The sequence below is a fragment of the Arachis ipaensis genome, chromosome B02, assembly GCF_000816755.2.
Source record: "Arachis ipaensis cultivar K30076 chromosome B02, Araip1.1, whole genome shotgun sequence".
NCBI classification, from domain to species: Eukaryota; Viridiplantae; Streptophyta; class Magnoliopsida; order Fabales; family Fabaceae; genus Arachis; species Arachis ipaensis.
In genome coordinates, this window is record NC_029786.2 from 14,405,691 (window position 1) to 14,419,752 (window position 14,062).

The 14,062-nt window shown below is 34.3% G+C and overlaps 1 protein-coding gene across 2 annotated transcripts in view; it reads left to right on the top strand.

The window, feature by feature from the left end:
* The window catches only part of LOC107624986 (putative UPF0481 protein At3g02645), a 15,927-nt gene extending 13,114 nt beyond the window's left edge, over positions 1-2,813 (top strand). Inside the window, exons 2-3 of one of the 2 annotated variants that reach the window (XM_016327491.2) lie at positions 798-2,485; positions 2,572-2,813. In XM_016327491.2, coding sequence (XP_016182977.1) covers positions 876-2,485; positions 2,572-2,575 — 1,614 coding nt within the window. In that variant the 5' untranslated portion in view covers positions 798-875 and the 3' untranslated portion in view covers positions 2,576-2,813. Of the gene's footprint in view, positions 1-797 lie in introns of both variants that reach the window. The other variant, XM_016327489.2, reaches the window with a different exon arrangement.

A 14,062-nucleotide genomic window follows, 5' to 3' on the forward strand; every position in this document is an offset into this window, starting at 1 on the left:
TATCTCTAAAATAAATTAAATTTTATTTTATCTATTAATAATAATGCTAATTTTACTTTAAATTAGTTCACTTTTTGTAAGTATCAAAAGTGATATTTCAAAAGCACTCCATTAAAATTGCTTTTGGACAAACTTATTTCATAATCATTATGAAGAAATAGTCAGAAGACTAAAATAATAAATTTAATTATCTTTTTATCTCATTAATATATATTTCTCTTTTCTGGTAATTAATTCTTTATTATTTTATCCACATATTTAGTTTCATACCAATGCTTCACCACTATTTTTATACTCTCAATTTAAAGAGTAAATTATCAAAATGATACTCAAAAAATTTTACATAGAAAAATAAGGTTAAAAAATTTAGATATAGAAGTGAGATGAGTAATATACTTTAACATTGAATTTTTGGTATTTTTTAAAATTGTGAAAAGTATACAAATTAGAAAAAACTTGGAGTACACAAATCAAAAAATTTTGGGGTACACAAATTGTACCTAAATTTTTTTAATTTTTTAAACATAAATCGAAGGATCCGATTTTTATACCAAAAAATCGGACAGGCCGATTTCTATACCTCTTAAAAATCGGACGGTCCAACTTTTGCTACCAGTTGCGTAAAGTATCCATACATTCCATAACTGCCGTCCTATACTATTCTTTCTTTCATATCTAAATTAAAAAGTGGAGAAATAATCCTAAAAGGCACAAGATAAAATAACCCTTAAAAGATTATTAAAAGTTTTAACCTTAATTTTAAATTTTAATGACTAAATTGGCCTTTGCCTCTTCAGGAATCAATATTATTGATAAATTTTGATTTGTCGCACTCAGAAGAAGCTAAACAAGCAAAAGCTAATAACCACTGGATAATGGATGCAAAATTGGATGTGGAGAAGGCCCCTGAAGAATTAAATACCATCAAAATTGCCGCTAATGAGAATGTGGATGGCCGAGATGTGGAGAATGGCATCGTGATTGCCTCGGCGAAATCAGATGCCAATATTTCCTCTGATGAGAAGAAATGGCAGGCAACATATGGAAGAGATATTCATGCTACTAAACTGTTGCTTGGGGTTGAGCTGCCAATATTGGAAGAAAATATTCAACTTCCAAGTAATAGGTCCAAGATCCAAAACGTTCCCGCCTTGTTGCTTCAAAATTCCAACTTTAAAAGGTACTGTTCACCCAAAATGATCTCATTTGGTCCCATCCATCATCGTGATCAGAATGGTAATCTCCAGCTGGGACAACAATTCAAATACCTTTGGGCGTTCCATTATATTGAGCAATTCACCAGTGAACGAGGTGGACAAGACAATGAATATGCAAAAAGGTTTCTCTATGGAAAGGTAACACAAAACCTTCAGGAATTGAGAAATCTGTTCTGTAAGGACGTGACTATAGGATACAAGGATGAGGAACTAGCACAGATGCTGTTTGTGGATGGATGTGCTTTGCTCTATTTCATGGACAATTTTGATGATCAAAATCCAAAATCGTTGCTGCTAAAACTTGACCAGTTGTTGTATGTATGGAGAGATATTATCTTGTTGGAAAATCAACTTCCAATAATGTTGTTGAAGTTACTAATGGCTGATGGTGCTCATCAATTGAACAACTTACTGTTCAATTTTCTATTCATGGGCCAACCAAAGAAGAAAAAAGAGTTGACCACCATTCCCCAAAAACAAGATGGTAAAGAATCAACTCATACTCATCTACTCGACTATATTCGCTCATATTACTCTGAAGGTGAATACAAACATAACATAGGCTGCTGGTCGGGTCTTCTAGGTTTCCTATCAATACTCCATTATATGTTTGTTGCGTTAGTATTGCAAGATACAGATAAAGCAGAGCGTGTTTTATCAGATTCACCCATAACATTAAGAGAGTTAATTCTATCTCTCCGAGAAGCAGATTCCTGGCATAGATATAAGAACATAGGGGATCTTAAAAAAGCGGGTATTCGAGTGAAAGCAAGCGAAACTGAATGGAAATGGGGTAACATTTCTTTCATCTCCAACATGTTTAGCGGACAATTGATGCTTCCAGGGATTGTGATTGATGATGTCACACCTTATCTGTATCACAACTTGATTGCATATGAGATGTGTCCGGATTTCGATAACAACTTCGAATTTTGCTCTTACTTTTCTTTGATGGATTCCTTGGTTGATGATGCCGAGGATGTGAAAGAGCTCAGAGCAGCTGGTGTCCTCCAAAATTTACTTGGAAGTGATGAAGACGTGGCCAAACTCTTCAATGAACTAGGCCATGTATTGCCAAGCAAACTGTTCAACGCCGAAAGCTATGACAATAGATATGTTGCAGTCAAGCTTCGAATCGATGCGCATTACAGAAACAAATGGAAGACTTCGTTGGCTCAACTACGCAGCACCTACTTCAATACCCCATGGTCTCACATTGCCTTCTTTGCTGCTTTGTTAGTATTGGCTCTCACTTTAATCCAAACATGGTATGCTATGCCTATAAATTCTAAGTAGTAAGGTCAGATATAAAGCGAACTCACCAGAATAAGTAAGGTTTAATCTTTATATGTAGGTAGCAGGTGGTTTCATCTCTTATGATACGAGCTTTCTGGAACAAACTGAAAGTTGTCATGTATCAATTGGTTTAATTACAAGAGCACATCTAAGAATAAAAGAAGGTTTTATAAATATCGTTAAATCATTTATTCAAGATGTGTACTAAGAATTGGCCAAATCAATGGTTAAGGATTACGAAAAACTAATTGCCTTAGTATTTTCAAGTTGTATTCACACATTAGTCAAGTTGAATCAAATATAAATGACTATATTTGTATTTATTTTAAAATTTATTTTATGTTTATTTTAGTTTATTTTGTTTTTATTGTTTTAGATTCAGTTATGATTTAGTTTATTTTATCTTAATAAATTTATGAGTTAAGGGTGTAAAATTAAGAGACATAAAAATTTTTTAAATCTTATAGTCACTTTTTTCTTATTTTGATGAATACATTTTTTTTTAATTTTTTGTAAAATTTTCTCGAATATATATATATATATATATATAAAAGAACACAATAATCATGGTAAATCATATTTGTGTTCTTGTTTGTCTTGTCCTCTTTGTTGTTTTTATTTTATTTCTTTCATTTTCTCTTGCTATTTATCTGTATTCATTGTCCTTCGTTTTTTTTTCTCCTTTCTCTTAGTTTGTGTCATTACTTCGACCCTTTTTTCTATTATCATGATTTTTTATCTCCATTTTACTTCCTAAAATTCACGTAATTATTCATTTTAATCCTTAAAATTTAAGATTTTTATATTAATCTCTCAAATTTAGGTTCGGATACTAATTTAGTTCCTTAACTCTTTTTGACAATGAGTCAACAAATAAAGTGCTAAGAAAACAAAAATTTTATCATACTAGACTTTCTAACCATTAAGTGACATGACAATATTTGATGTTGGACCCAATTTAATCCTTAAAACCCTAATTTAGTCTTCTTCTTCTTGCTCCACACCGTCTTTCTCCTCTTGCACCACCTTTCATCACTTCTTCCCCTCAAATCATCAACACCATATGCAATTATTGTTGCCGCCACTACTACTACACCTCCTTCATATATGTGCTTAATTAGGGTTACATGCAAATCTCTCTTGGTCAGTTTTCAGATAAAGTCCTGCCACTTGGATAAGGTTATCTTTCCCTTTATATATGTGCTTAATTAGGGTGTCTCTTTTTTTCTCTTTTTTGTTATCTATCCGATAATATAAATCTCAATTTTTCTTTCTTTTCAGATATATAAATAAACAAACAAACAAAATAAAACCTTCTTTTTCTTAAATTAAAATTGAACATGATGAATCGATAGTGAGTTGAGAATAATGTGACAATCAGAAAAACCAACTCAATCTCAGCATCCTAATCACTGCACCTGAGAAGAGAACAAGAGTTCCTGGACACTCCCAACAACAACAACATTCCAACAAACAGTAGCAATAGTAACACCAACCCCAACATCGAAGAAGACGAGAGCAGAGACATCGGTGTCGCTTCTGGAGCAAAAGGAAACAACAACAACCCTGCAGAAGGAAGAACGATGACGCAGAGCAAGAAAAAAAAGTTAGGTTCCAAGGACCAAATGATATTCAAAATCAAATTTTGTCATGTCACCTAATCGTTAGAGTGTCCAGCATGACAAGATTTTACCATTTCAAAACTTGGTTTGATGACTCATTGTTGAAAAAGGGTCGAGGAATCAAATTGGTGTTCAGACCTAATGTGGGGGACCAATATAAAAAATTTTAAATTTCGAAGATCAAAATGGATAATTACACAAACAGAAACGGACTCACATACAAAGTTGTAGAGGCATCTGCCCCATTAAATTATAGAAAAAATAATAACAAGTATACATAGAAGTATATAATGTTTATTGTATCATTGTATTTATGGCATGCTTAATTTTTTTTATGTATCATAAAAATTTATGTTCTTAAAAATATCAATATATTTTTTATTTTATTTAGTTTCTAAAGTGTAACAACTAAAAAGATTCAAGAGTAGTAAAAGATAAGAGTGATGAGTCTAATAGAGAGTAAAAATCAATTTTAAGAATAAATAAGAGTATCTATTTTTTAGTAAAACAAATAAAAGAGTGATTGCAAGTAAGGGTGAAAAAAAGACAGATAATTCTATCAAGAGTTTTCGGATTGACTTGTGTTTGGTTTGACTTGGCCTAGCAGAAAAAAAGTCCTGACTTAGACTATTTTAAAAACCTAAAATTTTTAATAGGTCAAGTTCAAAAGCCTATTTGGCTTGTCAAGTAGGTTTGGACCTATTAAGACATACATTAGGCTATTTATTTCTTTAATTATATATATACATTTTTTAAAATATATTTAATATATTTGATTTTACTTGATTATTTATTTATTTTATAACTTTTTATTTTTTTAATAAATTATCAAGTCTTTTAACAGGTTTTAAGTTAGGCTAGGCTTGTTATCAATAACTCAGAATAAATACTCAGTATATAGCTTATAGTAGACTACAGGTCAAACCCAGACTAATAAACTTTATTGCAGGCCTGACTTATTAAGGATGAAGTCTAACCTGTCCTAATTTTACCCCTAATTGTGAGGTCTTTTTTGTCACAATTTTGCAGGTTTATTGTTATGACGACTCATTCAGACAATACTCTAGTTGATATGAGGTTGATGCAAATGATCATTTAACACCTAACTAATCACTTGAATTAATTGAAAGAATAGAGGCATGAGGTGACACACATTATCTAAAAGTACTAAAGATGACACTTTCAAAAATAGTCGTCAAAATCATGAACCTTCTAATGATGACTCTACTAGAGCTACACCTCGACACAAAAGACAAGATAGCAATATCAATATATCATCAAGATACAAATATCACCATTTAAAGGGAGAAATAATCCTAAAATTTATTTAAAGTGGGAACGTAAAGTGAAAAAATTTTTTGCTTGTCATAATTACTCTGAAACAAAAAAAGTTCATTTGGCAGCAGTTGCTTTTTCTAATCATGTCTTGCTTTGGTAGGATGAATTAGTGAAGACAAGACAGCAAAATGAAGATCATCCTATATAGACTTAGGATCATATGAAGCGTCTCATGAAGAAGAGATTTGTGCCTTCGTACTACTATAGAGAACTGCATCAGAAGTTACACAGGTTGACTTAAGGTTCCAATTTAGCTGAAGATTACTATAAAGAAATAGATATGCTTATGATTAAGGCTAACATAGAAGAGGATATCGAGGTTGCACTACAATAAAAATATTGAATACTATCGGATTTAGCAAGGAACGTTACCGACAAATTTAGCGGCAGATTTTTCGACAATTACGAGCAAAAATTCGTCCCTCGAATTAGTTACCGTTAGATTTAAAATTTCGTACCTAAATCTGACGGTAAATAGAGATGCGAAAATTAATTTTATTAGCGCCAAATTTAGCGTCGGATTTTCAGTTGGAATTCTTCGATGATAAAAGGATTTCAGTAAAACATGGCATTTAGGCACCGCCAAGCACGTTACCGTCAGATATTTTTGCTGGTAAATCCGATAGTAAAAGTGGGGTAAAATTCAAATTCTTAACCCTTCCCCCACATTTCTGTAAACTCTCTTCTGCTTCACTGTGCCGTAACCACCACCACAGTGCCACCCTCTGCCATTTCTATCGCCATTCAAGGCACCACCATTCTTCCTTTTCTTCTTCCTCTTTTTTTTCGCCGGCCTTCTCTTCCTCTCTTCATATCTCTATTTTGACCATTTTGTCAGTCACCCAGCACCACTGCGGTCCCATCTCTCCCTTCTCTTCTCACCTTCTCCTTCTTCTTCACCTTTTGTCTCTCTAGCTCTCTAAATAACTCTCTCTCAAACACAGCACCAGAACTGCTCTATTTCTCTATTTCCAAAGTTTTCCACACTTTGATGATCACCTTTCGCCACCTCTAGCTCCAGTAGCACTCCCTCCCCTCTTCTCTGTTTCATTTATCTTTGTTCAACACTATAAGTTTTTATCAAACGTTTTTTTAATTCTGTTTTAGTTAGTATTAGTTATTAGGTTGATTTTAGTTTGTTGAAAATTTCTGATTGTTGATGGATATTGCTACTGATTTTGTGTTGTATATACTGATGATTTGTGAGAATTAATGAAAAAAGAATGTTTGTTTGTGCTATCTCTTGCTGTTTATGCCTATGCATGCCACGTATTCGACAATCTGCTTCTATGAATATTTTAGATTTTGAATTGCATATTGTAGCTACCATGTTATTTAGAATGTTTGAGTTTATTTGGCATACTTTATTAAGTATAATTTGTGATGGTAGATTGCTTGAGATGCTGATTTTTGTATGATTGAGTTTTTGGTGTGTAAGTAGTGATATAATGTCATATTGGTTTGTTTGTGAATTATTTAAGTGAATTATTGATGGATAGAATTTTAAACGCCTTCTAATTATAGATGAAACTCTGCTGAGATTTCTAAAAAATCTAAATATAATTGAAGTTTATAGATTAGTGATTTAAACTACTAAACACAAGAAGTCTAATCAAAATCAAATTTGAATTTAATTTTGATATACTCCACAATGTAGCTCTTCCTACTTGAATTCTTGCATCTTAAGTGATTTTTGATTCTGAACTAATTCCAACTAACTTTCTTAATTGATATGCACTTTGCAAACATGATAACAGAAAAGGTGTCATGAATCGGCCTCGTTGTCGTGGTAGAGGGAAGATTTCTACTGGTAACCCTGAGACTTCTCAGTCATCACCCTCTACTCCGACCATCCTTGGGATGTCACAGGCAATGGGTACACACACCATTCATCATGGTCCTAACCCCACATGGCTCTTTCTGTTGTACCACCCGCGCCACCAGGAAGTTGTCCGGCTGCTTAACTAGAGTGGACTCCTCCATCACCTCCATCCGCTCAGCAGCCTACTGATGCGTGAGCATCTTTCATATCTTTTCCTAGTAAATTTGCATTTGAATTATTAAGTTTAATCAAGATTTAATTACCTTTAGCCACTATGAATACTAATTTGAGTTGTTTGCAATTTCTGTTTAATTCAGGTAGCATTCGGATGAATTTGACGAAATTTTGTAGCAGAAAAGGAAGAAAGCGAATGATGCTGTCAACCCCGACCTCCTTGCAGTCAAACAGAAATAACTTGAGCTACAGAGATTCAATTGATGTGATTTTAGCGACATTAGAAACCTAACTTTCAGGGCTTTCCAACGATATATAATAGTCTACCTCTTTCTTCAAAAGTACACTGGCATAGTGGTGCCTAACTTGGGATTGAGAATCCCAAGTTAGGCGCCGGAAGAAAAAGCAAGTTATAAATGCAAGCTGCCGTAGTGGCGCCTAACTTCAAATTCTTGAAGTTAGGAGCCAGTGCAACCTCAACAACTCATCTTCAAGATTGCCTGGGTAGCGCCTTCTTGAAGTTAGGCGCCAGTTCAACACATAACACTCCCTAGAGGCGCTGCAAGGGTGGCGCCTAACTTGGAATTTCTCAAGTTAGGAGCCAGTTCATCATCAAGGCATGGTCCCCACGCCAATTGAAGCAATACACGAGACTTTTATTTGATTATTGATTAAAACATTTATTTTAATTATAATTAGGAAAAGATATTACTTAGTTTTAGAAAACACATTTTACATTAATTAGGATTAGATATAAAAGGAAAAAGATTCAGCCCTTCGGGCTCGACTCTTCTCTCTCAGACCTCATTCCGCACTTTACACTTTTTCGGAATCCTAGTTTTCTCTCTGAACCATGAGCAACTAAACCTCCACTGTTAAGGTTAAAAGCTCTGTTTATTCTATGAATTAATACTATTACTTTTCTATTTTAATTCATGTATTGATTTCAAGTTCAAGAATTGTTTTCGTTCTTTATCTTATGAATCTGGGTGGAACGGAAGTATGACCTTATTCTATTTGAGTTCTTGTAAAACTTGGAAAAGCTCTTTACCTGAACAACAGCTTGAAAACATATTCTCCTAAATCACTAATTATCTGGACTTAACGGGATATGTGACATATAATCCTCTTATATTTGGGTAATTAGGATTTCTGTGGCATATAAACTAGAATTAAACTTAATCCTCTAATTGGAATCAAGTGACCAAGAAATTGGCGGTTGATGAAGGTTAGATGAGACTAAAAAGGTCTAAGGAATTAGGGTTTAATCACATATAGTTTGCCATGAATTGAATCTTGCATGATTAAAATAGATGGTAAGAAAAGTTAATCCGAAAAATAAATATCTCTGAAACCTTAACTGTTTTCTCCCATATTATTCACACCAATTTACTGCTTGCTTTCTAATATTCTGAATTTACTGTTAATGCTTTTGAACTCTCAAAACACCATTTTTTATTTGTCTAACTAAATAAATCACGCAATCATTGTTGCTTAGTCCATTAATCCTCGTGGGATCGACCCTCATTCACTTGAGGTACTACTTGGTACGACCTGGTGCACTTGCCGGTTAGTTTGTGGAAAAGAAAAGAATTGATGTATTGCATGAGAAATTGAGTTTATATTTAAGAGTAGTCTTATTTACTTAATTGTGGTGGTATTATTTGTGATTCTGAATGCATGATATGGACAGTGCATAGTTGAATTTGAATCAAAGGATGTTGGTGCATAAGGAATAGGAATTTAGAGAACTATTATAAATTCTCTGAATTAAACAAAAGCTTAATCCTTGAAGCAAAAGAAATAGCAAAAATAAAATAAAGAAAAGTAGGGTCCAAGGCTCTGAGCATCAATGACTAGGAAGGTCAAATATGATTAAAAGCTCAAAGAGTTATTTTCCTAGTCATATGTTTGTGGTGTAAATGTTTCAAGTAATCCTTGAGATAGAGCACTAAGAGTCAAGATCAAGTGCATTTAACAGAGTATGCCAAAGGCTTTGAGTACCACTGTCTGGGAGTAACTGAAAGAAAAATCAGAACTAAAAGAGAGTTCCCTAGTCAAGTGCTTGTGGTGTTTTTGTGTCAAGTAAAGCTTTAGACAAAGCATTTAAAGTCACGGCTAGACTCAAGGTGCAAAGCACCAAAGAAAAGAGAATGAAAAAAAACTTGCTATGTTCAAGGATTAAACTAAAGTACAAAGGTCAGAGAATTCATAATACTATCCGGATTCTAATTCCGAATGACAGTGACATTCCTCAAATTCAAAGGATAGTGAGATGCCAAAACTATTCAGAGTTTTAGTGTTATAAATCCCACTTTGAGAAAAGACAGGAGCTTAATTGAGTAATCATCTTTCATGCAAATTCACATCCTAAGTTTATATTAGTTTTGGTTGCTTGAGGACAAGCAACAATTCAAGTTTGGTGTTGTGATGCGTGAGCATTTTTCATATCTTTTCCTAGTGAATTTGCATTTGAATTATTAAGTTTAATCAAGATTTAATTACCTTTAGCCACTATGAATGCTACTTTGAGTTGTTTGCAATTTCTGTTTATTTCAAGTTGCATTCGGATGAATTTGACGGAGTTTTGTAGCAAAAAAGGAAGAAAGCGAATGATGCTGTCAACCCCGACCTCCTTGCACTCAAATAGAAATAACTTAAGCTATAGAAGTCCAATTGACATGATTTTAGCGGCATTGGAAAGTTAACTTCTAGGGCTTTCCAACGATATGTAATAGTCTACCCTTTCTTCAAAAGTACAACGTCATAGTGGCGCCTAACTTGGGCTGGAAGAAAAAGCAAGTTATGAATGCAAGCTGCCATAGTGGCGCCTAACTTCAAATTCAACCTCAACAACTCATCTTTAAGACTGCCTGGGTGGCGCCTAACTTCAGCTCTTGAATTTAGGTTCCAGTTCAATACACAACACTCCCTGGAGGCGCTGCAAAGGTGGCGCCTAACTTGGAATTTCCCAAGTTAGGCGCCAGTTCATCATCAAGGCATGGTCCCCATGCCAATTGAAGCAATGCATGAGACTTTTATTTGATTATTGATTAAAACATTTATTTTAATTATAATTAGGAAAATATATTATTTAGTTTTAGAAAATATATTTTACATGAATTAGGATTAGATATAAAAGGGAAAAGATTCAGCCATTCGGGCTCGACTTTTCTCTCTCAGACCTCATTCTGCACTTTACAGTTTTTCGAAATCCTAGTTTTCTCTCTAAACCATGAGCAACTAAACCTCCAATGTTAAGGTTAGGAGCTCTGTTTATTCTATGGATTAATACTATTACTTTTCTATTTTAATTCATGTATTGATTTCAATTTCAAGAATTATTTTCGTTCTTTATCTTATAAATCTGGGTGGAACGGAAGTATGACCCTTATTCTATTTGAGTTCTTGTAAAACTTGGAAAAGCTCTTTACCTGAACAACAGCTTGAAAACATTTCTGTGGCATATAAACTAGAATTGAACTTAACCCTCTAATTGAAATTAAGTGACCAAGGAATTGGCAGTTGATGAAGGTTAGAGGAGACTAAATAGGTCTAAGGAATTAGGGTTTAGTCACATAGTCACATATAGTTTGCCATGAATTGAATCTTGCATGATTAAAATAGTTGGTAAGAAAAGTTAATCCAGAAAATAAATATCTCTGAAACCTTAACTGTTTTCTCCCATATTATTCACACCCATTTACTGCTTGCTTTCTGATATTCTGAACTTACTGTTAATGCTTTTGAACTCTCAAAACACCATTTTCTGTTTGTCTAACTAAGTAAATCACGTAATCATTGTTGCTTAGTCCATCAATCCTCGTGGGATCGACCCTCATTCACTTAAGGTACTACTTGGTACGACCCGGTGTACTTGCCGGTTAGTTTGTTGGTTATAAATTCCGTACCAAGTACCAGAAAGTCGTCCGGCTGCTTAACTAGAGTGGACTCCACCACCTCCATCCGCTCAGCAGCCTACTACTTCGATGACGACGCCACCTCTAGCGACAGACACCACAGTGCCGGAATCCTCTCATCGATCCTAGGAGTCCTACTCGCTGAGACTGGAGGCCGCAACCCAGCAATCCTAGCCTACTGGAGAGGACGACAACAACTCCGGTGATTCGGTCGTCGATCTTGATACGATTTGGCACGAGATCACATCTGAGCCTTACAAAAAGTTGTGTCTACGAGTTAGGATCATTCTTCACCAACAACCTCTACACCTCCACAATGATGGCTTCATCCGCCTCTATCACCAGCCCCGTCGAAGCCAAGAACAATGTCGATTTGAGGGAGCAGGTGCAGAATCTCACCTAGAGCCTTCACCAACAGGCTTAGCAGTTGCAGTAGTATGAGGAGACGTATAACGAGATCCTTGCATGCATCTCAAACACACATTTCCTCATGCTGGAGCTGGAGTGAATTCAACGGATTCAACAACAGATGACAGTATACCATGAGCAGGTGCGCGCTGGTGGGGCACCGACATCACCGCCTAGTTTGCCGTCTCAGCAAGATCAGGAGGATGATAACGACGACAACTATCAAGATCCGTAGTTATTAGAATTTTGTTCTAGACTATTTGATTGTATTTTATTTATTTGACTTTTTATTCTATTCGTACACTTGATATTGAATAAAATCATTTTTTTGATTTCTATTATTTAGAATTTGACTATTAATTATGTTAAAAAAATAATTTACCATCAAATTTACTGGAAGAAAAATCTAATGGTAACCAAATAGTTTTTGGGCAAAGAATTCGCCTCAGAATCTGCTGGTGATTTACCATCAGATTTTTCAATCCAACGATAATTGATTACTAGCGAGGATTATACCGTCGAATTATTTTCAACAGTAAATTTGCTAGTAATATGTTTACCGAAAAATTATTTTTCTTATTCTGCCAATAAATTCGATGGTACTCAACATTTTTTTGTAGTGTTACTATGATACGATTTACAGGTGGTTTGAATAAATCAATTACTGATGTAGTGAAATCACATCATTATATGGAAATAAAAAATTTAATCAATATGGCAATGAATGTGGAAAAGCTATAATAAAAAAAATAGCAAAGGGATTGTCTCACAAGAAATTTTCTTTATTCTTTTTCTACTACAAATAACTGGAAAGTAAACTTTACTACTGATGTTTTTATTAGGCACAAATTAAACCTTACTACTGAATTTTTTATCACTTTATAACTGACCTTATTTAGTATGTATAGTATACCATGTGTGGAGACAAGTAAGAACCAATGCAATGCTAGCACAAAAGCATATTAGTATTTTTTCACATTCATCAAGAAAATTTTTTCACGTTAAAATATTAGTATTATTCTCTCTCTTCCTTGACCTATTTTGTTAGCATATTAATCCTGTTACTCTCCACGTAAAATTATTTGGCTCGCTTCCGCTCCGACTATGTCTTATCTCTAATAAGTGGTATCAACGCCACTTAATTTTAGGGAAAAAGGTTTAATTCTTCGTATGCTCTGTGGTTTCATTTTTGTCTGATCTTCCATATCAGAAAAAGAATTTCACCTTGACATAAGATGTTGGTCCAAAAATTTGAAGTGGAAAAATTTGACAATTCCAATGACTTCCAGTTATGGAAAAAAAGGTGCAAGCTTTGCTAGATCAGCAAGGCATAATGAAGGCATTGAATAGAATAACAAAATTGCTAAAAATATTGTCTGATGATAAAAAGACATATACATGGCAAAAGCGAGAAGTACAATACATTTATAACAGGCAGACAACGTGTTACAAGAGGTAATAGGTGAAAAAACTGCTGATTCATTGTAGAAGGCCTTGGATAAAAATTTTTTTGTCAAGACCTTGTCCAACAAACTGTACCAAAGGAAGAGGTTGTATACATTTAAATATTCAAGAAATAAGTCTATGAGAGTCTACATAGATGACTTTAATCGGATGATATTTGATGTTGCTGCAGTTGGAATAAATGTCGAAGATGTTGATCAAGCCATGATCTTGTTGACGTCACTACCTCCATCATATGATCATTTCTGTGATACCATATTATATGGTAGATCTGAAATCATAGTGAAAAATGTTAAAGATGCACTATTGAAAAAGGAGCATTAGAAGTTAGTATCCGAATCCACCGCAGACAATCCTGCTGCTAGGTTGTTCATAACGAGTGGTCGTAGTCAAGAAAGGGAGTCTACAAGCTCAAGCAAGAGTAGATCGAAGTCAAAGTCTCAAAAGCACAAATCTATAAAATGCTTCCATTGTCACTAATCAGGATGCATTAGAAGAAATTACCCATGAAAAAAAGGAGAAATAAAAAAATTCTGCCAACATAATAATTGATGGTTCTGAAGATAGTGATACTGGTTCTACTCTAACTGTATTCACTGGTAACTACGGAGACGAGTGGATCTTGAATTCTAGTGCAACATTTCACATGACACCTAGGAAAGATATTTTCATTTCCTACACAAATAGGGATGTAAGTGTCCGACTAGGAGACAACAGATTAATTCCAATGGTAGGTAAAGGACAAGCCAGAATCAAATTAGATAATAGTACCAGTATATTGCTCCATGCATGGCACGTACC